Source organism: Phyllostomus hastatus, unplaced genomic scaffold, assembly GCF_019186645.2.
Source record: "Phyllostomus hastatus isolate PE091 unplaced genomic scaffold, TTU_PhHast_1.1 phas_scaffold_182, whole genome shotgun sequence".
NCBI classification, from domain to species: Eukaryota; Metazoa; Chordata; class Mammalia; order Chiroptera; family Phyllostomidae; genus Phyllostomus; species Phyllostomus hastatus.
In genome coordinates this window covers 12,265,706-12,290,858 of record NW_025334013.1, presented here as the reverse complement: position 1 = coordinate 12,290,858, position 25,153 = coordinate 12,265,706, and the positions used below count along the sequence as shown (strand labels likewise).

Sequence of the window (25,153 nt, the reverse complement as noted above, 5' to 3'; positions counted from 1 at the left end):
AACCTTAAATGTGTGTTCACTTGCTTCCGGGAATAGCTGTGTTACTAAAGAGCAGGTGCAAAATTATATGCGAAAGCCCTTCTCCATTGTTGATCTCTGCCCACAAAATTTCCTTTATGGTAAAAGAATCAGTTTCAAAGCCAAGAGTTCAAGGCACAAACTTACTCTGCAGTTGTAAATGCGCGTTTAATTCTTTGCAATTCCTGTAAGAAATGCTGTCAGAAGGAAGCTGGCGAGCACGAAACACTACACTGTTAATTCCCACGTCATCTGTGTCTCAGCTCTGCTAGACTCCGCTCAGCGGCCGGAGGAGCCCCTGGAGATGCCCGCTCAGAAACTCCCGACCCGTTCGGGACGCACAGCGGCAGTGCAGAGGCGCCCTGCTGCTCAGGCCTGCGCGGTTATCCATCCCGACACCTGGCTCCGCTGACCTGTGCAGGTGTTTGCTTTAGCTCAGGTAACACGCCCCCACCAGCACGGCCTTGGCCGGGATCTTCTCTATAAAGTGGGGTGCAGGTCCAGCCCCCCTTGGCCCAGCTTCATCTGACGGCCCACCTCTGAGATCCTCAGAGGTCCATGAAGACGGAAGGTGAGCTAAGGCAGGGCTTTGTGGTCGGCAGTTAACACCTGAGTGTGTCTTCTCACCTGGTGCAGGGAACGCCTCCCTGTGGACTTGGGGCATGCATGCACAGAGAGGCCAGGGATCAGTCAGCGCTCCTTTGGAGTGAGACACTTTGAACTCAGCTAGGCCTGGGGTCAGCAAACTACGGCCTGAGGGCCAGCCAGCCTGCTGCCTATTTTTTCTATGGCCTGCAAGCAAAACATGGTTTTTACATTTTTAAATGGTTTTTAAAAATTAAGACTATTTGACACATGAAATTCCCATTTCAGTGTCCAAAAACCAGCCTAATTACCGGCACGCAGCCACTCTTGCTCGCTTGCGTACCTGAGACTGCTAGCGTGCTACAAGGAGAGCCGGGCAGCCCCGACAGCCGGGGTGTGGACCACCGGGCCCTCTGGAGGGGAAGTCTGCCGACCCCTGTCTCCGCCAGTTTCTTCATTTACAGGTACGAGGACCTCAGACCACGCAGGTGGTACGACCCTCCAAAGTCACACGGCTAGAGTTAACAGCGACAGACCTTGAACTCCACTCAACTCGTTCCTCCCATTTGCCAAACCAGAGACCGTCTCTCCCCCCGAGCAGCCCCCTCCGCACAGTCTTTCCCCCCGACTCCTCCCCTCCCCGCGGACCCCTCCCTCAGCATGCACAGACCATCACGACATAGGTGCTGCCAAGCTCTTTAGTGATTCGCCCGCCACATCGGCCGTCACGGGGCTGCCCTCCAGGAGTCCAGGAGGAGGGCTGCCTGGCACAGTGCCTCGTACTCCAGGTTGGCCAGAAATAACATCTTCATTTTTGTCTCCACGCAGCTCTTCTCCGCAAGCCTGTCGGCCAACAGAGTGGCCGCCGACTGCTGGAGGAGCCAGCCGATCATCTCATCTAGTTTCGGGTTCTTCAGGGCCAGGGTGTGTTCGCCCCAGAGGCTCAAGTGAAGCACGTTAGCAGCTATGCGGGCAGACGGTCTCTGCAAGAGGAAGGGAAGCTGAGACTCAGAACGTGGGCCACAGTGTTTGGCCCACAACCCTCTTTGCTAAGGAGCCTCTTTCCAGGCTCTTCCCTGCTCTGGCCCCACCCACGTTCTTCTCCACCCTTCCCTCTCCTGACCCGGGCTGGCTGCTCCCTGCCCACGCTCCAGGCTTTTCCACGTGTAGACAGATCTGCCCGGGGACATGTGCTCCCAGCTGGAAGGGCCTCCCCGTTACACAAGGCCCATGACCGCCCACTGCTGCGAGCACTGTCTGGAGCGAGGAGCTGCCTCTCGCAGCAGCCGGCAGCCGCGCGCATTACTGTGGTCCCGACAGCACGCTGGGCGCTGGGGCAGCTGAGTGGAAGAAGAGGAACTGGAGCCCGGGCCTGCCTCCGCTCCTTCCACTAGACGCAGGCCACCCGAACTGGACCCACCCCTCCAGCGGCGGCTCCATGCGGGCGAGCCTGTGGGCTCCTTCACAGGGACCCCGGGGTGTCCAGCTCCGCTCTCACGGATGTCTTCACGTGCTGTCTCACTAGATCTCAGCCATTTCCACAGACCGCATCTCCACTAGACATTTCTTAAAAATGCATCTTTTCCTCTCTGAGCACCTTAAACAACTGAAGCCAAGAAGAGTTGAGTTGCTGGAACTGTAATTTGGTGGCTAGCTCCCTACTCCAGTTCATACTGAAATCGAGTTTGTTCTCCTGTACCTGGCCTTTCTGTCTCTGTAAGAGAGGAGCTGTCAGTCACAAGAGTGCTTGCCCAAACCTGATCTGTACGCTGGGGTTTCGACTCACAAAATCCCTGCAAAACCCCTGCAAAGCCAGGGGCCGGCCTCACCTTGCTGGCATCCCGCTGGAGCAGTGACCTCACCAGCTGTCTCACATCCAGCGGCACCGACTCGGGCAGTGCAGGCAGCTGAGCCTCTTGGTAACTGCGGCTTTCGAGGTGGACTCCGCCCTGGCCGTAGAAAGGGTTGGCGAGCCCGAAGATTTCGTAGGCGAGTGCGCCCACGGCCCAGGCATCAGCCTTGCTGTAGTCGACCACAGTCCTGGGGCCAGGGCAGGCCGTGGACACCTGCTCGGAAAGCAGATGGTCAGTGTTCATGCTGCTGGTACTTCTAAGCTATTCCCGCTCCTGCATGGCCCCTGATTCGTGGGCTAATCGGAGCTCGGTCCCAAGGAACCAAGGGTTGGAGTGAGCTGTAGCTCAGACCCAGAAGAACCTGCTTCGGCTGTCTGCTTTGTGCTGACAGAACTCGCACCTCCCAGGAATACTGGGGAGGCCCAGGTTAAAGCAAAGTGGCTGGGGAGGGGCTCCTGCCAAGCAATGGGCCCTAAAAGACGGAGCAGGTGAGGAGATAACAGGGGATCAAGTCTCGTTCCGTCAGTGGGAACCCTGGAGTCGCTGCCGATGGCGGGGGCCTGCTCACCGGGACTCACCTCAGGAGCCATCAGGCTGCTGTTGCCGCCCAGGTCCACATACCAGCTGGGGAAGGGCAGCTGCAGGCCGACGCGCTCATCAGCTAGGCAGCAGCCAAAGTCTGAGATCACCAGCCAGGGGCAGCCGTCTGGGGAAGGGACAGGACACGTAAGCCACTGCTGCTCCGTCTTTCCTCTGAGAGGCCCCCCTGTGTCCTGACCCGAGCCGCCATGAAGACACCGGTGAGAGGGGCTCGCAGGGGCTCCGGCCTGGGCAGGGAAGATGGGAGGGCCCCTGGCCCGCTTAGTGGCAGGGCCAGCCCCGCGAATACAGAGGCGCCCTAGGAAACCCGGGCTCCCAGACACAGCCCCAGGCGAAGAGCCGGGTGCGCCTGGCTCGGTCTCCACAGTGCAGTGACTGGACCTGCCCCAGGACAGGAGGCTGCCTGTCACTGACTCAACATCGTGCTGGGCTCACATGGCCCTGACGGCCTTTATACCCCGAGAGTCTTTGATTCGAATCTGAAACCCCAAAAGTCCAAACCTAAGAAACAGATGCATTAGGAATTAGTTATCTGTGAAAGGATTCACAGAGACTTCCTTTTAAATGCCAGTTCCTCTAGTAATTTAATTGCATGTTTACCTATTTTAAATCTATTTCAAAAGTGATCTGATATGAATCTACTTTACAGTATTCGCAAACAACTAACCATCCAGTTTCTACTGGAATGCTTCCAGTGACGGGGACGTCATTATTTCCAGAGGCACCCGGGCTTACGCTGGGACATCTTTCACAGTTTGGAAAGTCTCCCTTACACTGAGCCAAAGTCCACCTCTCTTGTACTTTTTCCAAAAAACCATCCACCAGTGAGGTGGTTCTGTAAGTGGGCAACAAAAGGAACTTGGAAATGTTAACTACCACTCCACAGATCCCGTAGAGAGAACTAAAGCCTCCACTCTCGAGAGATTGCACGTCTTGTGTACAGAGCTAAACAGACAGCGTGTAACAGGACATAAAAATGAAAAGGACCTGTGTTCCCAGAGCTCAGGTCTAGCGCCCCCTGGAGGCGCAGAGGTACATCCAGGCGCCTACCTGCGTCCAGCTCCACGAGGACGTTGTCGGACTTGAGGTCTCTGTGCGCCACGCCCTGCTGAACCAGATGGTCCACACCTTCCAGGAGCTGCAGGAGCATCACGGTGGCGAGGCGGGGGCTGGGGGTGTTCTCGCGGAGGTACTGGCGCAGGGTGCAGGGGTAACTGGGGGAGAGGGTCACGGGGCCTCCGTCACACATTGACTTATTTACTGTTGGTCTTCCCTCCTCTTCCGAGAGCTTTCGGATTTCCTTTTGCCCCAGTGTCCTTCCCGTCCCCACCCACTACCCTGAAATGAGGAAGAGCCGGCCCGCACAGGTCGGCAGTAAGGGTGCAGGTGCTCATTTCCTTAGAACGGCCACGTCGGCAGCGTCGGGGGCACAGGGGGAGGAGGACGGAGAACACGCAGATAAGGCAGCCACAGAGAAGGGGCAGCAGTCAACCGCACTGAAAGCGCTGGGCAGCCCTGGCCGGTGCGGCTCAGTGGACTGAGCGCCCGCCTGTGAACGAAGGGTCGCTGGTAGATTCCCGGTCAGGGCGCATGCCTGGGTTGTGGGCAAGGTCCCCAGTGGGGGTTGTACGAGAGACAACCACACACTGATGTTTAAAAAAAAAAAAAAAAGGCACTAAGTGAACAGTCTGCTCTAAATGAAGGCAACATTCTGTTTTCCTGGAAAACGTCAAGGAAAGTGCCCTCGGCATGGCCTTCTCTCCCCAAGTGCGAGGACCCCCCTCCCTGCAAGAGAGGCAGGGACCAGTCCCACTCACTCCAGGGCCCGCCACACACCCGCTACTCACTTCTTCATGACCAGGAACAGCGTCCGCCCGTGGCCCAGGCCTCCGGGGTTAAGACGTGGGGGCAGCACATCCGGGTAGTCGGCCAGGGCCCCCGGCAGCAGCGGCACAGACGAGGTGAAGGCGCGGAAGACCCGGATGACGTTGGGGTGAGGGGCCAGTTGCTTGGGCCCGCTCTTGGGTTTTCTGTTTCAGCCAAAGGGACAGACAGAGCAGTTGGAAAGATGGTGATCTGAGGCCACAAGAAGTACTGCCATTCATTTATTCGCCTGTTTACTTTTCCAATGTTTACTGCAGGTCTGCGTTCCAGGCATGGAGCCTGGTGTTAGAGTGAGAAACCATTAAGGAGACTCATGTGTGATGACTCCACCAGTCAGTCTGTCTGTCTGTCCAGCCACCCATCTGTCCCTCGACCCATCCCACGTGGCTGACACAGTGGTGGGGAGCCCCCGGAAGCAGACCGCCTGGGCTGGGATTGCAGGTCGGCCTTGGCGAAGTTCCTTCACTTCTCGGTGCTCGGTCTGAGTGCCAAAGGGGGGAAGGCGGTCACGCACCTCGTGAGGTCGGCAGTGCTAGTTAAGAAAGGACCTAGAATGTCTGTGAGTCCAAGCCTTTGCACTAACGCTTGGTATGGAGGATGAGCTCAGTGCACCTTTGCTGAACCAACGGACGGACACAGACCACTCGTAGCAGTGCTGTCACCTGCCGGCCCTCCCCACCCTACTCCTCCAGGGGCCGCCCCCCACAGCCCTGCCGAGCATGGGGACTTGTTTCCAGTTGTGTGACTGCCTGCTGCGTACCAGCTCAGCCCCTCAACCAGAGACAACTGGACGAAGGGGTGGGACCCGACCCAGGCGCCACGAGCCTGCAGTCACAGCTGAGATCCAGTGGCTGGTGGGAAAAGGGAAGGGGCGAGCTAGAGTCTCTCTCTGGGGGGCATGAATGAGGGCGCGTGGCGGTGGCCTGGCAGTCGGCAGTGGAGCTGGCGAGAGGGTGACGTGAGGTTCGCTTGGGGCCGTTGGAAGGCCAGGGTGTGCGAGCCGAGGGCACCAGGACAGAAGAGCCATGGGGTGAGAAGAGTGGACACCGCGTGGCAGAGAGAGGGGAAGGGAGAAGCAGCCCAGCGACAGCGGGACAGCTCCCAGGGAGCAGGCACCTGCCGTGTGTCCACAGAGCTGCCTCGGTGCCCCGGCCTGGCAGACCCAGCCCATGTGGGGCCCTCTGCTGCTCCTCTCGAGTCCACCCCAGGGGCCCTGTCCTGCGCAGTCCCGGGGTCAAAGCGTCGTTCCCTGGGGAAAGCGCTGCCCAGCTGTCGCGGGAGCCCAGAGGAGGAGCGTGGCTGTGCTGGGAGAGGCGTGCGGGTGGGTGTGCTTGAAGCGGGACCCGGCCCGGAACGGGAGGCTGTGGCGGGGGGGAGGGCAGCCCAGCAGTGCTGACTGCACACACACACGCAGGCGTCATGGAGGAGCCGGTGCCTCGGGGGAGGGCACTGGGGATCCAGTACGTGAGCGTGGCGTGTCCCTGGGACAAGACCAGAAGTCAGGTGGGAGAAGAAGTGAACGGAGCAGACACAAAGGACAGATCCGAGGTCCCCAGGTAAGCAAAGGCTCAGCAGAAGTACACCTGGGGCGCTCTCAGGGAAGAGTGTTTCCCTGAGACAGCGTTAGATGTCGCCAGAACTTCAGGTAACGGACCTTCGACCACGTGCACCCAATCACTCGACACCCCCCCACCCCCCGTGCTGTGGGGAACGCGGTAAACAAAACCTGACAGCCCTGGCTCAGAGGGCGCACCGCACGGCTGGAGAGACAGTGAGTAAACAGACAAAGACATCGCTCTGGCTGGTGTGGCTCAGTGGATGCCAGCCTGCAAACTGAAAGGTCACGGGTTTGATTCCCAGTCAGGGCACGTGCCTCAGTTGGAGGCCAGGTCCCTGGGTTGGGGTAAGCGGCAACTCTTTCTCTCTTGCACAACCCTTCCCCTCCCTCTAAAAATAAATAATAATCTTAAAAACATAGAAACGATGTAAAAAAACAAAGACACCTGTGATTTACGGTCGGATGGGGACAGGTGCTAAGGCAGGGCATAGCACTAGAGAGGGCAGAGGCTACTTCAGACGCTGGGCAGGGCTCTCTGTGCCAGAGATGTTGTGCTCCAGCCACGCGACAGCACCCTGAAGGCAGCTGACATTCGGTGGTCCACTGGTCCCTACCGAGGAATCGCAAGAGGATGGCAGTGCTGAGCCCACAGGCCTGCGTGGACCCTCAGTCACACGAGCCTTCTGAGCAACGGAAGGGGTCTTCCCCGTGTGTTTCCCTAAGTCCCGTTTCTCCCTCCCTGCCTCTGCCGGAACCAGGTCTGCAAGCCAGTCCTCCAGCCCATCGCCAAAAACTCGCAGGCCCACCTCTTCCTGGTGGCCTACAAGTGTCGCAGCGAGCGCAGGTGCCTCCGCTGTCCCAGCTCACACATGTGGACACGGGACATGCAAAGCCACTGTCAGCCCGGCTGCCGTCCACCCGCTCTTCCCTGAGAGCAATGCCTTTTTCCTGCTGCCTTGCTGAGCTACTGCCCATTCACCCTCAAAAAGCAGCAAGAAGTGGCCCTTCACGAGGGGACAAGAGGCCTTTCTGAATGGCCCCGCCTGTGCCACATACACACCACCTCTGGACTCCGGCCGCACCTGAGCACACACCATTCTAGAACACACCACCCCGACTCTGCTCCTGAGGTGTCCGGCTGCTGGGCCTCACGGAGAACTCCTGGGGAGCAGGCCTTTCTTAAAATCTCTGCACCGTTAGGTGCGCTGCGGCTACCAGAGGAAAGGATGTCACCCCTGCTGGGAGCAGAGTCCGGTACCCCACCTGGGCGTTACTTAGGCAGAAGCAGAAATTGGGTCGCTATTCCACTTTCCTAAACGGCGTTTTGGGATGGCCTCTCCCCCGCTCCAGTGTGCCCCAGCCCCGGGCACCTCCAGTGGGGGTCAGGTGATCTGCAGTCACTCCCGAGTGACTCATCTGCCAGCTGAAAACCCATCACCAACCATATCAGTCAGTCGGCATTCACTGTGTCCCGTGAGTTGTGTCAGACACTGTGCTGAGGACACAGATGACTGTTGTGCTCTCAGAACACTCACAGCCAGTCCGGTGGGCAGAGGGCGCTCACCTGTGAGTGACTTCTCCGTACTCCCCGGCCAGGGCCGTCCGACTGGCTGGGACCAGCTCTCGGCCCATCTCGCTCAAGATGGCTTCGCTGGAGGAGCCGGCCTGAAATGCATCCACAGCGAACCCAGGGTTACACAGACCCGAGCAGAATGGCAAGCCCAAGCCCTCCTTGTATCGGGACCAGAACGGCTACCCTGTCCAAAATTGGCTTTGACCTTCAAGATAACCTCTCTAAAGTGTCAAGCCAAGGTCAGTTTCTCCTGGGAGAAAGGGCAGAGCTGCCACCCATGCCCACTGAGAGGATGCTCCCCACCCCTCACACGCGGGCCGCTCACAGGCCAGGGCGGGAAGAGATGGCAAGGTGGGCAGGGCGTGGGACCCTTCTTCTGCCACAGGGCGTCTGGCCGCCGCCAGACTTGTCCTTGTAGGCCCCCTTCAGCAGCCAGGCCAGAGCCAGACAAGCCCGCCCTGGGTAGAGCTGTGCTGACTCACAGAACAGCCTTCCTGTCCCCCAGTAAGAAACAAACAAAACACCCAGAGAGGAAAATCACCTCATTTTCCTCACTTCACTATGAACAGCTCTCGGCACCCATGAAGCTTAAGTATGGAGACCCTGTAAGAAGCGAGTCTTTCAGCTGTTGTGAAGGTGACAGCTGCAGCACCCAGCCAGCGGCAGCTGTGATGCTTTGACTGGATGTTTCGTAGGCAAAGGGGCTGGCTACTTGTTAGCTATTAGCGCAGCTTGGGAGTGTCGCCGTCCAGCCGCCCTGCTCCCCCAGATCAGAACGAGGCACCGCACGCGCACACGCTTCCGCGCCCGGCACCAGCGGCCAGGCTGTCTCTGCCTGAGCAGCGCTGCGCAGGTGCTCCGGGTGGGAGAAAGGAAGGCAGGTCTGGATGAATTTTCTAAACCCCCCTAATGTAAGGGCAAGGAAAAGAACTACTCCGAATAGACAGAAAGCTTCATTTTTGTGGGGGGAATGCACTTAATTTCCCAAAGCCTTGAGTCCTCCAAGAACTGACAGCAACGAGGTGACGAGCCAGCCTCTGACCCGGAGGTGAGGTGGAGGTGGGTTTAGAGCTGAGCGTGGCTCCTCCTCCCCAGGGAGGCAGGTCAGGGGGAAGGGAGAGGACGCTGGTGAGTGCAGCCCGGAAATGCACTGACCAGCCGGCCAGGACTGCCAGGTGAGAAGCCCATGGTTTAGGCCCTTGCTGCTCCAGCTGCGGCTCACAGACCGGCAGCACGGACACCACCTGGGAGCTTACTGAAAGGCAGGGTCTCAGGCCCCACCCCAGACCTGCGGATCAGGACCTGCCCATCCCCAGGTGATTCGTGGACACACTGTTTTGAGATACACTGCTTCGCGCTCTTGCGTGACGGGGAGGAAGCCTAACGGCACAGGCACTGGACTGTGGAGGAGCTGGCTCTCCCTGTCTGCTTCCAGGGAAGAGCCCCACCCGGGCCCCCAGATTGGCACCATGGGGATGAATGGCCCGCCCTTACCGAGATGTTCCACATCATCTTGATGGCCAAGGGAAAGGCGGGGGCCTGGGGAGCGCACCCCTTTTCTGCTCCCGGCCGGGTGATGTCCGGGCCTCTCTCGGGAAGGAGCCCCGCGCAGTTTGCCTCCTCCAGGCTCCGGGGCCGCACAGGCACGGCGGCTTCGTACACAGCAGCACTGCAGCCCTTGCCGAGGGACTGCCCTATCAGGTATTCGTCCAGCTGGAAGCCCTGCCAGCGTCTGGAGTCCAGCAGGTCAGGGAGCAGCTTGCTTTTCTGTGTGAAGACCGCCTGTGAGGGCAAAAGGTGAGTGCTGTGAGCCAGGGGACCGGGAAAGCGGTCAGGAGGTAGAGCGGGTCCAGGACCCAGTGACCACGAGCCTGGGCGCTGTCAGAACACAGCGGAGCTGGGTGTGGCTGCTCGGCCTGGGCTTGGGCTGTCCAGGCTTTCTCTCCCAGCACTCAAAGAGGAATTTCCCCCAAACTCTGTTGTTTCACTGCATCAGAGACAGCCCAACACTCAACATCGTCAGTTAAATTGTGCAGCTGATCCACTCCTTGCTGCCTGGCACGCCCCCAGCGCGATGCTGGCGTTCTGACTATGCAGACAGCTCCCTCTGCAGAGCGTGGCAGGCAGCTTCCGGGCGGGAAGCAGGGCTGTGGGTGGGCGGGGTATGTGGTGAACAAGGGCGGGGCGGGGGGGGGGGGCTCCACAGTGAGTGATCCGGTCGCTGCTGCACACAAGAGGGTGAAATCAGGAGGATCGCTGGAGCTGAGTCATTAAATCCTGTCTTCACCTCTTAGGAATCTGGTGGGCCCACCCAGATTTCAGAAAGGAAACAAGGACGTAAGAATTCTGATGGAAATATGAGATGGAAATGCAGGTGTTGGTGGGGATGCACTAGGAAAGAGCCCATTTCCCCCAAATCTGAGGCCTTCCCTGCTTCAGGCAGTGGTATCATTGGTCCAGTGGCCCAGGCTCCGCCTCCAATTCTGCGGGATCTCTGGATCCCTCCCTGTCCAGGGTTACCCACCTTTAGACCCTCCCACTCCCCTGTAGCCCTTCACCTGCTTCTGGGCCAAATCAAACCACTGCTTTCACGTGTCACTCATTCTTTTGTCCAGAAAACCGAGCCAGTGGCAGAAAAAGTACAGGGATTCAGAGGCATAATTGGTAGGTACAAAATAGACAGGGGGAGGGTAAGAATCACATAGGAACTGGAGAAGCCAAAGAACTTATATGCACGGCCCATGGACATGAACTAAGGGAGGAATTACTGGAGGAAAGAGGGTACCAGGTGGAGGGGGGCAAAGGGGGAAAAATTGGAACTGTAATAGCATAATCAATAAAATATACTTTAAAAAACCCAGGAAAGTGACACTGGTACACTACGGTTAACTAGACTATAGACCTGAGTTTTACCATCTTTCTAAATAAAAAAGATTTTACTTATTTATCTTTAGAGCGAGGGGAAGGGATGGAGAAACAGAGGGAGAGAAACATCAACATGTGGTTGCCTCTCACCCCTAACTGGAGCCCTGGCCTGCAACCCAGGCATGTGCCCTGGCTAGGAATCAAACCGGTGACCTTTTGGTTCACAGGCTGGCGCTCAGTCCACTGAGCCGCACCAGCCAGGCCTCCCCATCTTTTTTAACCTGCACTCACTGGTGTGTGCGTAGCCATGCAACTCTATCCCATGTATGGATTTATGCAGGCACCACCACAGCTGCTCCATCACCACGAAAGAACTTGGTGTTACCTGTTTGTGTCTGCCCCACTGCACCCCGCCCCCGTCCCTGTCCCCTGGCACCCCCTGATCTGTTCTCTATCTCTAGTTCTGTTATTTAAAGAATGTTACATAAATAGAATCACACAGTCTAACCTGTTGGGACTGACTTTTTTTTCACTAAGCATAATGCCCTTGAGTTTCACTTAGGCTGCTGACCTGCATTGGTAGTCAGTCCCTCATTACTGCTCAGCGTCTCTGTACGGAACTGCCAGTTTGTTTAGCGGTGCACTTGCTGAAGGACACTGGGGTTGTTTGTAATACTTTGCTGCTGTGAGTGATGCTGCTAAGATTCTTGTGCGCAGCTTAAAAATGAAAGAACCGAGGTAGAAAATACGCGACAGAACTGACCATTTTACCCATTTTTAAGCGGACAGTTCAGTGGCATTAACTACGGTCACACTGCTGTGTGACCACCACCACCGTCTGGCTCTGGGGCTTTTCCATCTTGAACTTAAATTCCACACCCGCTAAACAGTACATCCCCATCCTGTTTCCCCCCAGCCCCGGCAGCCCCCACTCTCCTTTCTGCCTCTGTGAACTTCCTGTGAGTGGAATCCTGCAGTCACTGTCCTTTTGTGACTGGCTCCTTTAGCATGTTGTCCCCAAGGTTCATCCATGTCATATCATGTGTCAGAATCCCCTTTCGTTTTAAGGCTGAATAATACTCCTCTCACCCACTGATGGGCGCTTGGGTTCCTTCCACATTTACCTGTTGTGAATAGCCATGCTATGAACACAGGTGTACAAATTCCTGTTCCGAGTCCCTGCTTTCAATTCTCTTGTGCATACATCAAGAGGTGGGCTTGCTGGGTCACCTGGTAATCCCATTTTTACTTCTGGGAGGAGCTGCCATACTGTTTTCCACAGCAGCAGTGGAAAGAGGTTTTTTTGTTTGTTGGTTTTTAACAAAAGGTTTTTGTTAAAAATAAACCTTTCCATGGACAGGTCTTGGTTTAAACAAGTTTTCATTTCTCTGGGCAGTGCCTAGGACTGCGATGGCTAGGTCACGTGGCAGTGCGTGTTTCCTTGTGTAAGAACCGCGGCTTTCCAGGGCGGCGACCACTTTTTACTCTCCCCGCGGCCCCGTCTCTGCTCCCTCACGGGCACTTGGTGTCACCACTGTGTTTGATTCCAGCTGTTCCGGTCAGTACGGAATGATGTCGCACTGCGTTTTCAACCTGCGTTTCCCTAGCGGCTGGTGGTGGTAAGCATCTTTTCATGCACACGTCTGACACCTGTCTCCTCTGGGTGAAACACACACTCGTGTCTCTTTCCTGTTTCATAACCGAATCCCCCCTCCATGGGCCTCCTCTAAAAGGAGCAGCCGCTATTCTACTCCATACGGAATTTTCGGGTTAGAGATGTTATATCTGCTGATTTTTCTTAAAAAAAGAAGTCAAACCTCTGAATTTTAGAAACTGTCAACTAACTAAAACTTTTAAGACACAGGAGGGTGAAGGGTGAGAAACGGACATGTAGGTGGTAAGCTCAGGAGGACAAGCCCCTCCGTTAAGAAAAGCCTCCATAAATCTAAGCAGGATTATCACATTTCCCTCGGCTTCTGCCAGTTAAGCCGCAGCCAAAGACAAGGACATCAGCTGGGGACTGGGCCAGAGGTCACCTGTCATCCCAAACCAGCCAGAGCTCAAACACGAGACACTCCAGGGCTGAGCAACAAGAACGGGACTGGGACCAGGAAACGGGAGATACTGCTGGGCCCTTAGCCGGTGGCGTCCTCCGGCAAGCCACCCCACCTTCCAGCCCCTTGCCTTCGACTGTAAGCTGCAGGAGCTGCACTGAGTCAGCGCGTGCGGCTCCCTGGAAGCAAAGGGAGCTCCGGCAGCAGATGGCCGCCACGCTTGCACGGCGACGGTGGCTCTCCCCTGGGTCTCCAGCCCGCCTGCCTGCCCTGCGGATGCTGGACTTGCCGGCCCCCAGAACTGCGGAGGGACTTCCTTAAAATAAATCTTTTTCTATGAGCACATCCCATTGGTTTTATTTCTCTGTCGAACGCTAAGAGTTTAGTAGAGTAGAAACAGAGGTCTCTGAGCTATTTTCAGCATCTTTTAAAAGCCTGAGAACCCCCACATATCCGATCACTCCTGATTAACCCCACACAGGTTAGAAACGGGCAGGTGTGATGTATTCTCCTGCTGTTTACAGTTCTGACTTTGGCCTCAGCTGTGTTACTGTTTGGCTAAGCTGTGTCGGCAGCCTTGCTCAGTGCCGAGGGGCACAGGCTCTGGGGGGCCAGACCTCACCAGCTGTGTGATTGTGAGCAACTTATTTTACCTCTGAGCATATGTCCTTATCCATAAATTGGGCATCCCTGTATCCCTTCCTCAGGGATACAGTGTTATGATTTGTCATTACTTTTTAAAAAAACCTTTTATTTATTTTTAGAGAGATGGGAAGGAGGAAGGAGAGAAAGAGCCAATGTATGGTTGTCTCTCACGCACCCCCTACCGGGGACCTGGCCCACAACCCAGGCATGTGCCCTGACCGGAAATTGAACTTGTGACCCATCGGTTAGCAGGCCTGCGCTTAATCCACCGAGCCACAGCAGCCAGGCCTCATTATTATTATTTTTTTAATTACAAAAACCCATTACAATGGTGCAACAGGAGGTATCACTAGCAGCCTATCTTCCAAAACATGATGTTTGAGAAGGGAAAACAGTAAAACAAATGAGGTGCTGTCCCCACACCAGATTAGTAACACTGAACATGAGCCTCAGCTGGTGATTTCCAAAGAACTTCCAGGCCTGAGGAGCACAAATCTGGGCTTACCCGAATTCAGGGCTCCAGAAGCTTACGCCTCCTAGCCCCTTCCTCACCACGCCCACACCCTAGCCCCGCCCCCAAAGACCTCAAGACCCCGCCCACGCCCAGGCCCCGCCCCCCACCAGCTGAAGGTCCCTCTCTAAGCCTGACTCTGGGCCTCGCCCCGCCCCAAGCCAGCGCTCACCTGGATCTCCTGACAGGCCGAGGCCGCCCTCCGGCCCTCCGCCTGCTTCTCCTCAATCAGGCCGAGACCCAGCCCGAAGGCCAGGAAGACTGCACGGCCGCAAGGGCCCGCGCCGCCCCGGGCTCGCACCACCAACTGCCGCTGGAGCCGCGCCGCCAGCCCCGCCACCGACTGGCGGAAGAAGCGGTAGCGGTCGGGGAGCCCGAGCCCGAGCCTGCGCGGCTCCGCCGCGGGTCCTGCGGCCTGGCCCGGGCGCTCTCCGCGGCCCCGGACGCCCGCGGGGCCCGGCCGCTCGGGCCGCCCCCAGCCGTAGGCCGGGCCAGGCTTGGCGGTGAAGCGCAGCAGCAGCGCTCGCCCCAGCTGCAGGCCCCGGCCCAGCGCCTGTCGCACCGCCATGGTAGTGCCCCGCAGACGTCCGAGACGCGGGTCACAACAAACTTCAGAGGCGGTGCCTCTACGCAGGCGCGGGCGCCGAGGGGCGGGGTTGCCGATCCGACCGTTCCAGCGCTGGACGCGCGAGGGCGCTGTGCGCGCACCTCGCGGTGCGTGGTCTTGCCCTTTTGCACTTTGGATGCAGGGTGGTGGGGTTTCACGTCAGTGAACCTTGCCGGTCCGGGGAAACTAATATTTATTATCACCCACACTGCCAGACTCTTTACAACTGCTAATTTATATTTAATCTTCCCACTAAGAAGATATGAATATCATTTCTATATATAAGGAAACAGGCATATAAAGGGCCGTGACAGTCAGAGGTCAGTGTCAGAGCTGAGGTTAAAGTTCACGTTGTCTTGACTATTGAATTCTTCCCCTCTCCACTGCCCTTAGGCTCCTCTCTGCAAGCGTGCAATCCCTGCTGGCTTCTTAGGACCCTAAGAGAGATCTCACCCAAAGGCCACATTTTTCAGATAAGACTTGAGTCCTGGAGACGTGAAGGGACTTGCCCAAAGTCATACAGCTTGTTAGCGGCAGAGCCTATTACCCAAACCAGCTGTAATGAAAGGCTGACAAAGGGATTCATACTGAGTAATTTCTTTTTTCTTTCTTGTCTTTTTAAAATGGGCATTTTTAAAGCATATTTTATTGATTCTGCTATTAGAATTGTCCCATATTTTTTTCTTCCCTTTGTCCTCCTCTGCCCCTTACTCCCATTCCCTCCAGCATACCCATCCTGAGTTCATGTCCATGTCGTACATATAAGTTCTTTGGCTTCTCCACTTCTGATACTATTCTTAACTTCCCTGTGCCTATTTTGTGCTACGGTTATGCTTGTTCACTGTGCCTTTTCCCCAATTCTCCCCCCTCCCCCTCCGATAACCCTCCATGTAATCTCCATTTCTATGATTCTGTTCTTGTTCTATTGTCTGCTTAGTTTATTTTTGTTATTTTTTTTTAGGTTCAGTTGTTGATAATTGGAGTTTGTTGTCATTTTACTGTTCTTATTTTGTGTCTTCTTTTTCTTAGATAAGTCCCTTAAACATTTCATATAATAAGGGCTTGGTGGTGATGAACTTTAACTTGACCTTATCTGGAAAGCACTTTATCTACCCTTCCATTCTACATGATAGCTTTGCTGTATAGAATAATACTGGGTGTAGGTCCTTGCCTTTCACCACTTTGAATATTTCTTGCCAGTCCCTTCTTTTAAAAAAAAAAGATTTTATTTATTTATTTTTAGAGAGGGAAGGGGGAGAGAGAGAGAGAGAGAGAGAGAGAAACATCAATGTGTGGTTACATGCCTGCAACCCAGGCATGTACTGTGGCTGGGAATAGAACCTGGGACACTTTGGTTCCCAGCCCGCGCTCAATCCACTGAGCTATGCCAGCCAGGGGCCAGTCCCTTCTTGCCTGCAAATTTTCTGTTGAGAAATTAGCTGACAGTCTTATGAACACTTTGTAGGGAACTCTCTGCTTTTCTCTTGCTGCTTTTAAGATTCTCTCTCTCTTTTTAAAAGATATTATTTAATAATTCTTAGAGAGGAAAGGAGAGAGGGCGAGAAAAATGAATGTATGATTGACCCTTGCACGCCCCTCACTGGGGACCTGGCCTGCAACCCAGGCATGCGCCCCGACTGGTAATCAAACAGGTGACCCCCCAGGTCATAGGCCGGTGCTCAGTCCACTGAGCCACACCAGCCAGGCTAAGATTCTCTCTTTATCTTTAATCTTTGGCATTTTAATTATGATGCATCTTGGTGTGTTCCTCTTTGGGTCCAACTTGTTTGGGATTCTCTGAGCTTCCTGGACTTGTACATCTATTTCCTTTGCCAGATTAGGGAAGTTCTCTTTCATTATTTTTTCAAATAAGTCTTCAATTTCTTGTTCTTCCTCTTCTCCTTCTGGCAGCCCTATGATTTGGATATTGGTATATTTAAAGTTGTCCCAGAGGTTCCTGAGCCTCTCCTCCTTTTTTTTTGAATCTTTCTTCTTCATTCTGTTCTGAGTTGACTGTTTATTTCTTCCTTCTGCTCCAAATGGTTGATTTGAGTCCATTTCCTTCCCTTCACTGTTGGTTCCCTATATATAAAATGGGAATTTTTAAACATACTCAAAAATACAATAGTATAGTGAACCCCATGTACCCATTAATCAGCTTCAACAAAATCATTATTTTAATCACTCATACCATTAAAGGAAAAAAACCCCATAGGTTCCAAATGGCATCACTTCTGCTAAAAGCCCATGATAACAAATGCAGATTTAATATCCAATCTAATTGCAATTTCAGCCTCTCCCAGATCTATAATCAACCAGCATGAAATTTTCTGGTCAAGCTCCAGTAACCTGTCACTTAGGCCCTCTCCATCTCTCATGGGCAGAAGAGGTGTCGTGAGGACAGGGGCATTCCTGAAAGTCCCAGATGTTTGTGTCTTTCCACAATGTCAGATTCACTGGGGGAGACCTCCCCAGGAAGCCAACAAAGTCACGCAGGTTACACACCGAGAGGGGGAGCTGGTACCATAGAAGTGAGCAGTGAGCAGAGCGAGCATCTGGGGGGAGTCCCATGTGCAATAGGTGGAGAGGCAGCCTTGGTCTCCAGCCAGGAGGCTGCAGTGGAGGCACATGCCTGGTGCAGCGGAAGTCCAGCAGGGCCCTGAGCATGGCCTGCGGTGCAACCAGGCTTGAGCCTTGAGTGACTGAGCTCTGAGGTCTTACAGCCCACAAGCGGCGGGGGTCCCACTCACATCAGTGTCCAGATGGAGTACTTATCCAAGTGTCCAGACTTGTGGTTTTGGACATCCCAGGCCCCTCCTAAGGGTGTTATTGTTACACCCCATTACCTCGGTCTTCACATAGCACTTGACACACTGTCCCGGCCGACAGTGGATTGTCAAAGGTGTCCAAAAGTCCGCTCTGCTCTTGCTCTATACATTAAGTAATCTACATAATAAAAATCCTTTCCCTTGTCTTTCCCTACAGAAAAGATGACCCTGGCCCAAAATAATCCTTTCCTTTCTATCACTGATAGCTCCCTTGCCCCACCTTGCTTCCTGTAAAACCTACTTTGTACAACTCCTGGGAGCACCCCTCTGGCTGCTGGGTGCTGCATGACTCACGAATCAGCCAGGTCAATTTGGTCTTCAGATTCAATTGGTTGAATTTTGTTTTGTTTTTGTTTTTGTTTTTGTTTTAATTTTAGAACAATCATATTTGCCATTTTATTTTTTTAAATATATTTTTAAAAGATTTTATTTATTCATTTTTAGAGAGAGGGGAAGGGAAGGAGATAGAGAGGGAGAGAAACATCAATGTGTGGTTGCCTCTCACACACCCCCTACTGAGGACCTGGCCTGCAACCCAGGCACGTGCCCTGACTGGGAATTGAACCGGCGATCCTTAGGTCTGCACACCCACGCTCAATCCACTGAGCTACACCAGCCAGGGCTGGATTTTGTTTTCTACTAGTAGAAAGAACAGTGTCTTTCTACTACCCCCACTCCCTGGTTACTTTAAAGCAAATCCCAGACATTATTTCATTTTTAAATACTTCAGTATCAATCTCTAAGTGATAAGAAATATTTTCAAAAACAACCATGGCCCTGCCTGGTGTAGCTCAGTGGACTGAGCACTGGCCTGTGAAACAAAGGTTCTCCGGTACAATTCCCAGTCAGGGTGCGTGCATGTGTTGCAGGCCATGCCCCCAGTAGGGGGCGCAGGAGAAGCAACCACACACTGATGTTTCTCTCCTCTTTCTCTCTCCTTTCCCCTCCCTCCCCTTCTTTCTCTCTCCTTTCCCCTCCAAAAATAAAATAATAAAATCTTTAAAAATAATGAAGTCGAAAGCTATGCATCTGCGAAGTGTCATTACCATTACAACTCTTCTCTTTAAGTCTTACTGAGAGGGTACAAGAGGTGTTCTGAGATCTTCAGTTCTAAGTCCGAGGACTTCCTTCACTCTTCTGGCAATGTACCGTGATGAGTACACAGCTGACATACATACTCACTAAAGGAAGATCGTATGGTTGGTTTGAGTTAAGGAGTGTGTTTGTTATCAGCCTTTGGCTTTAGTCCTGTAGTGGGCAGATAAACGGGCCAGACCTGTGATACTTAACCCACCCAAATCTCCAGGCCGATGTTAATGACCCTCCTTTGTAGGCTGTGTAGTTCCTTGTTCAACAGAGCACTGGACTTTCCATCAAGATGGCGCTAGACTGGTTCACTTCTCATGCAGAAAAATCTAAGTTTCTTTGGCAGGTCTGAACCAAGCGCAGTGTGAAGCTGGATGGGAAGGGCAAGCAAGTTCATTTCTACACAGAGAAGCTTCTAGTAGGAATTTCAGGGGTTCCGTGTTCTCTGTTCTCGGGGCAGAGATACAGCCTTATCATAGAGGAACACCCAGCTACCTTTCTTAGGGAGCATGGCCCTGACTCCATTTGTTCTTCTCTGTTTTCTGGAGAAGAAAAACTCCATGGTGGCGCCAAGTCTCGGGTCTCAAGGGACGGTCTTGAGGCTCTTGGGTAACATCTTCCGTCTTCTTTAGTGGTGTCTCAAGAAGAGGACGTCAGGACATGGTATATGGTTTTCTGCGGAGATGTTCGTTTATACTGAAGACTGTACATTCTATAGGAGAGTCTCATTCATTCCAAGAGCATTATTAAGCATTGCTGGACACAGGGAGGCTCTGATAGGCTCGGCCACGAGGGTGGGAGAATGGAGGGGCAGGGGGCTGCTGGAGAGACCGTGGGGTTCCTCTGTGCTGTGTGCTCTGCTCTGTGGGTGCTCTTCTGTCTTCATTATACTCTTTTTCTTTCCAGGCAGCGAGACTGTGTAGTTTTGGTAAAGTACATAATACTCCTAAGAAGCATCATTTAACCTTCCCTCAAAGGACATGGAGGGGAAAAACGCTGATGCTCATGGAAAAATGGAAAAAGACAAGGGAAAAAGAAACCCATCAAGGGCTTTTCGACCTTCTCTCCTGGCACCAGTTCAATCCTCTTTGTCTCCTCCTGGCAGGGGACAGACACATTTCCCCAGGGCGGCAACGTCTTCTGCCCACAGCCCGTTTCAGAAACACTATCTCGAAACTGCCAGCAGGGATGGAAGGAGTTTTTGCTAAAACCGTTGATGGAGCAAAGCTGCTGCCAGATAAAGATCCGCCTGCTTGACACTCCTGGGCTGTAGATTTTGGAAGATGGAACCAGACAGCAGTGAGCAGAGAGTAAGAGTTCACCGGGAGGGAGAGTCTCCGTTTCTCCCGGACGAGGTGGATGAAAACGCGCTGGGGGTGGAGGAGCGCGATGCCGTGTCGTGGGGAAATTCGATCTGTGATTCAAGCAGTCCAGTAAACTGGCTGGCCTGCGGTGATGATTCCCGGAAAAACGTGGCCACATCCCCTGCAGGGGACAGAGTCCTTCACAGGCCCTGCACCCCTGCCCATTGCCCCCAGGGTAAAGAAAGCCTAAGGCACAGAGAGCTAGCTTGGCCCAGGAAGTCCTTTACTATTTGGCCCTTGCATCTTTCTTGCTGCCCACCTCCTGTCTTTGTGGTCCAGCAATACTGAATTACTTACAGCCTTCCCAAGCATCAGGCTGATCCCCTGTCTTAAAAGAACCCCCATTCATACTTGAGGTCACTTCCTCCGGGAAGTCTTCTTTGACCTTTGCTAGACTGGGCTAGGTGTTCCTTCTCCGTCTGCCTCTCTAAACTGTGAGTTCTGTAAGCACAACGATTGTGATTTTTAAATCTTTGACCCCCTACCTCCCAGCGCAGGGCCTTCTGGAACCCAGCCCTCGTCTGGGGAGCCCTCTGGGAATACCAGCCCTTAGCAGGCAGGCTCACTCCCAGGGAGGAGGAGAGAGAAAGGGGCTGGGCTATACTTCAGACTCCCAGTCACATGGCTCCCTTCTTCCCAGCAGGGAGCCCGAAGGAGCCAGAAGGAGCCAGAGGAAAATGATAGGAATGTCCGAGAGTTCACCCCCTGCAACCCGCAACCCGCAACGGAATCGCCTACTGCAACTGACACTGTGTTATTAGTAAATGAATTTCCTTTCTGTGACCTCCTTTCTTTTTATTCTCTTTTTTTTTTCATTTTAATCTTTATTGTATTTTTTTTCCTATTACCATTTAGTCCCTTTATACCCCCTCTTCCCCCGGGAAAGTCCTTTAAATAAAACTAGTGTGTATGCATGGTTTAAAAAAACACTAACAATATATACAGGCATATCGTGAAAAGCAACAATCTCCTGTTCTAACTCCTTCCAAGCCTAGAGGCGGCAATACTTTACGCTTTTAGCTGTTTTTCCCCAGGGTTCCTTCAGATCTCTCGTATCTCTTGAGCTGGCAGCTCGAGCTATTTCAGGCACGGAGCGGCCGTGCCCCCCCCCCCTCTCCGGCCGCTGGGACCGATGGCGGCCCGTTGGGAGGAGGTTAGCTCCTGACGGGTCTGGTCAGGCCTGCTGCCCCAGCCCTCCCACCGCCCTCACGTACTTTTCTGTTTTCTGTTTACTTTTCCTTGTCCGAGTACATTTTTAGTTTTTACATCTCGAGAGAGCCTACCCCCGGTAGTCATGCCTTTGTGTGTGAACTAGACCTTAAGCGCTTGCTTCTAAAGAGTAGAGTCTGGCAAAGGGATGCGTGACCTTCTTAATTAGGTTACTAAAAGACTCCGGCTTCTGTCTCGACACGGTCTCTCACCCTGCTGCTTGCTTCTTCAGAGGAAAGCCCGCTGCGGGGTGCGCTCGGTGGAGGGGCCCACCAGCAAGGAACTGAACCCCGCCAACAACCTCGCGAGTGAGCTCCGAGGCGGACCCTTCCCCTGTCTCACCCTCAGATGAGACACAGCGCCAGCTGCCACCTTACCTGTGGTCTTGCGTGAGACCTTGAGTCAGATGGCCCCGCTCTGCCCGGACCCCTGACCTGTGGAAATTGTGAGATGATACACTTCTCTTTTTCTAAGCTGCTAAATGTTGGCATCATTTGTTATACAGTGATAGGTAGTTAATGCATCATTATGCCATTTTTTTTTCTGTTCGGTCATAGAGTTTGTAATCCCCCACCCTAACTTCCCCTTCCCATACCTGTCAGAAGCAAGCAGGCTGGGGGTTCCTTCCATGCCTGGTTGTGCGCTCATATAATCTCACGCAAAATGTTGTGCGTGTGTGGGCCATTCCATTACTTACTCTAATTTTTTTTTTAATCCTCACCTGAGAATATGCTCAGAGAGAGGGAGAGAGAGAGACACTGATTGGAGAGAAACGTGGGTTGGTTGGCTCTTACGTGCATCCCCACCAGGAATCGAACCCACACCCTTTTGGTGAAGGGGACGATGCTCCAATGAACTGAGCCACCTGGCCAGGAGCCCTACTTATTCTTGAACAGCATTTTCTGTCTACATTTCTTTTTTTTTTTTTTAAGATTTTATTTATTTATTTTTAGAGAGGGAAGGGAGGGAGAAAGAGAGAGAGAGACATCAATGTGCGGTTGCTGGGGGTGGTGGCCTGCAACCCAGGCATGTACCCTGACTAGGAATCGAACCTGTGATGCTTTGGTTCGCAGCCTGCACTCAATCCACTGAGCTATGCCAGCCAGGGCTCTGTCTACATTTCTGACACAGGCACCCAAAGTACCCCTAGTGTCTGTCAGAGGTGTGCCCTCCTCCCAGTCAAAAGGAAATGCTAAGGAATCTCGTGGTTCACACAAGCAGTCAGCAGTGTCTGGCCAGGGTGCCGCATGCTTCTATTTGTTTCCATGGGATTCTGGGACCCAGCTTTAGGGTCCTAAACACCACAGAGGGCTCTGGCTGAGGGAGCTCGTGCTGTTCCCAGACCCACGTCCCCAGAACACTGGGCCTGCAACGTGAAAGTGCGTGTGTTGTAAACAAACATCCAGCCTCTCTCCAGCCAGAGGAGCGCTGTTCTTCCAAGTGGATGCTATCCAAATACTTTCTGTAATTCTTTGCAGATTGCCTGCTGCATGCACTGTTTCCAGGAACTGTGTCCTCATTCTGGGCCCCGCCCAAGCCCTGTTCCCTAGCTCGGGGGTCCACGTCTCAGGGCCGCACTGCAGGAAGACTTGTCTTGGGCCATACATTAAATGCGTCACAACACGTAGTCAAAAAAGATCTCATCGTGTTTTAAGTAAATTTACGATTGTGTGTTGGGCCACATTCACAGCCATCCTGGGCCTCGGGGGCCCACGGGCCGCAAGTTGGACACCCTGGTGGCCCTTCTCACAGCTTGGCCGGGACATTCCTTCCTTGGGCCACCCTGCCCCTTCTCAGACTGGCTCCATCCCTGCTGCTGCATGCCCTCAGGGTGCTTCCCCCCTTGGGTGGCACTTGTCATGAGAAGCTGGAACTGTTTCCATCTCATCTCCAACCTGGAGACCGAGAGCCCCATAAGGGCAGGGGTTTCGTCTCTCTCACCCTTGCTACCTCCCTAGGGCCTGGCCCCAGCCCCAGCACACAGTAGGCACGCAGTAAATACTTGTTAGATGGATGAACAGACAGGCTCTGAAAGACTGTTGCCTGTTTGCAAAATTCAAGTCCACATTCAAAGGACCCGAGTTTGTCGTCCTCAACAGCTGACATGTATAAGAGCTTCCCGAGGGTGCAGTGCTGGGCTCTCACTGTGGCCGTGTCCACTCCGACCACATGCGCTGCTCTGGGGCGGTCCCAGGGCCCGTGTTATGGATGACAGTGGCGGGTCTCAGAGCGATGAAATCTGGCCCGAAGCCACACCGCTTGGAGGCTGTCTGACTCCGGAGTTTAAATCTTCAACCATTGTGCAATAGCATTTTTTCTTATTAAATGGAAAAATGTTTTGGAAGTTTAAAAAGTACAGATATGTACAAAGAAAAAAAAAAACATCAATCTAGATCCCCACTGAGCAGAATTTTAATGAGGTTTTAAAATCCTGGCCTCTTTAATGCCAACATTCTCTTTTTTTCCCCCCACCCCCATATTAAGAACATCCAGCAGGAAGGAGAATGTGCTGAAGACCCTGACACCCAGACACCCCGACACCCCGACACCCCGACAGCCGTGTCTAAGGAAAGGCGGAGTGCAGTTCTGCATCTGGCCAGTTGGCGGGTGGCAGGTGGGCCAGGGAGTGCTGTGGAGAAACCGGTCACAGACAGGAGCCCCTGTAGTCCAGGGGTGTCAAACTCACTTTCACCAGGGGCCACGTCAGCCTCATGGTTGCCTTCAGAGGGCTGAATGTAACGTTAGGACTGTGTAAATGTAACTACTCCTTAACTGGGGGCAAGGAACTGGGCACTGCCACCAGGTAGAAAGAAACAAGGTGCTGGGCCGGATAAAGCGAGGTGGAGGGCCGGACTCGGCCCGCGGGCCTTGTGTTCGCCAGCTGTGCTACCTGTGCTCCGGCAACTTGCTCCAGGAGGAAAGACGAAACCTGTCCTCTGTTCTCAGCCTGGTAGCCAGGCTGGCCCCAAGGCCAAGTCCTCCAGGGCGGACACCCAGAGCTGTCGCCCCCTTTAGAGGGCCAGCCTGGCTCCTTCCTTCATTCAGTCCTCACCTTCCTGATTGTGTGAGTGTGAGTGTGATGCGGCCAGTGCACTGAGGGAACGGACAGTCCCTCGACCCTCGTCACACCCCAGAAGGTGGCACTGCCCCAGCCACCCCCCTCGCCCCACCCCCATACCCATCTCATACTTGGGACCTGCCTGGATCACTGTTTCTGGGCAGCAGGTCTGTTTACACCCCTCACTCCCTGTCTGACTGCAAGTTCCTCAAGGGCAGAGACATCTTTCTGCAGAATTTGCCCTATAAATGGTACTCAGGTAGACCAATGCAGCCAGACATTAACGATCAGAGAACGTGAAAGAAACGGACAGACATGGTTCCAATTCCAGTCTGCCACATTTTAGCTGTGCAACTTTGGGCAAATGACTTAACCTCTCTGAGCTTTGACTTATTCATTGCTGAAGTGAGGGCAATATACTCAGAGCTTGGTAAGCGAGGACTAAATGGGTTCATGTATGCTGAACAGCTCAGCACAGTGCCCGGCAAAGAGCATGCAGTGTTTCCAGACCATAGTGGGAGTCACGAGATCTGGATTCCGGCCTGAACTTTGCCAGAGTGCTAGAGCATGTTCCTTAACCTCATTGAGCCCAACCCCCTCAGCTGTGAGGAGGAGAAGACCAAAACACACACTAGAAATGGACACTGCCAGGGCCAGCCCTAGGGGGCCGCCCATCTGCAGAACACAGCGGCCAGCAGCCTGAAACCTTTCTCCCTCCACGCGGGCGGGTCCACAGCGCAGGGCTCTCTGTGCAGACCAACGGCCCTGGCCCTCCTGGGAGCCGCAAGGAGAGAGACAGAGCAAAATGTACTTCCCTGAGTCTGGCGGTGCTGTGATGTTTGTAATCAGGAAAGT

The 25,153-nt window shown here is 53.9% G+C and overlaps 1 protein-coding gene across 1 annotated transcript; it reads right to left on the bottom strand.

Moving 5' to 3' along the window:
• Positions 1-167: 167 nt before the first annotated feature.
• On the bottom strand, positions 168-14,764 carry PINK1 (PTEN induced kinase 1). Its single transcript, XM_045858663.1, has 8 exons — positions 14,319-14,764; positions 9,566-9,853; positions 8,063-8,163; positions 4,904-5,086; positions 4,107-4,270; positions 3,035-3,162; positions 2,433-2,669; positions 168-1,586 (listed from the first exon to the last, which is right to left on the bottom strand). The coding sequence occupies exons 1-8, from the start codon at positions 14,712-14,714 to the stop codon at positions 1,329-1,331; spliced, it is 1,755 nt and encodes a 584-aa protein (XP_045714619.1). The 5' UTR covers positions 14,715-14,764; the 3' UTR covers positions 168-1,328.
• Positions 14,765-25,153: the final 10,389 nt, after the last annotated feature.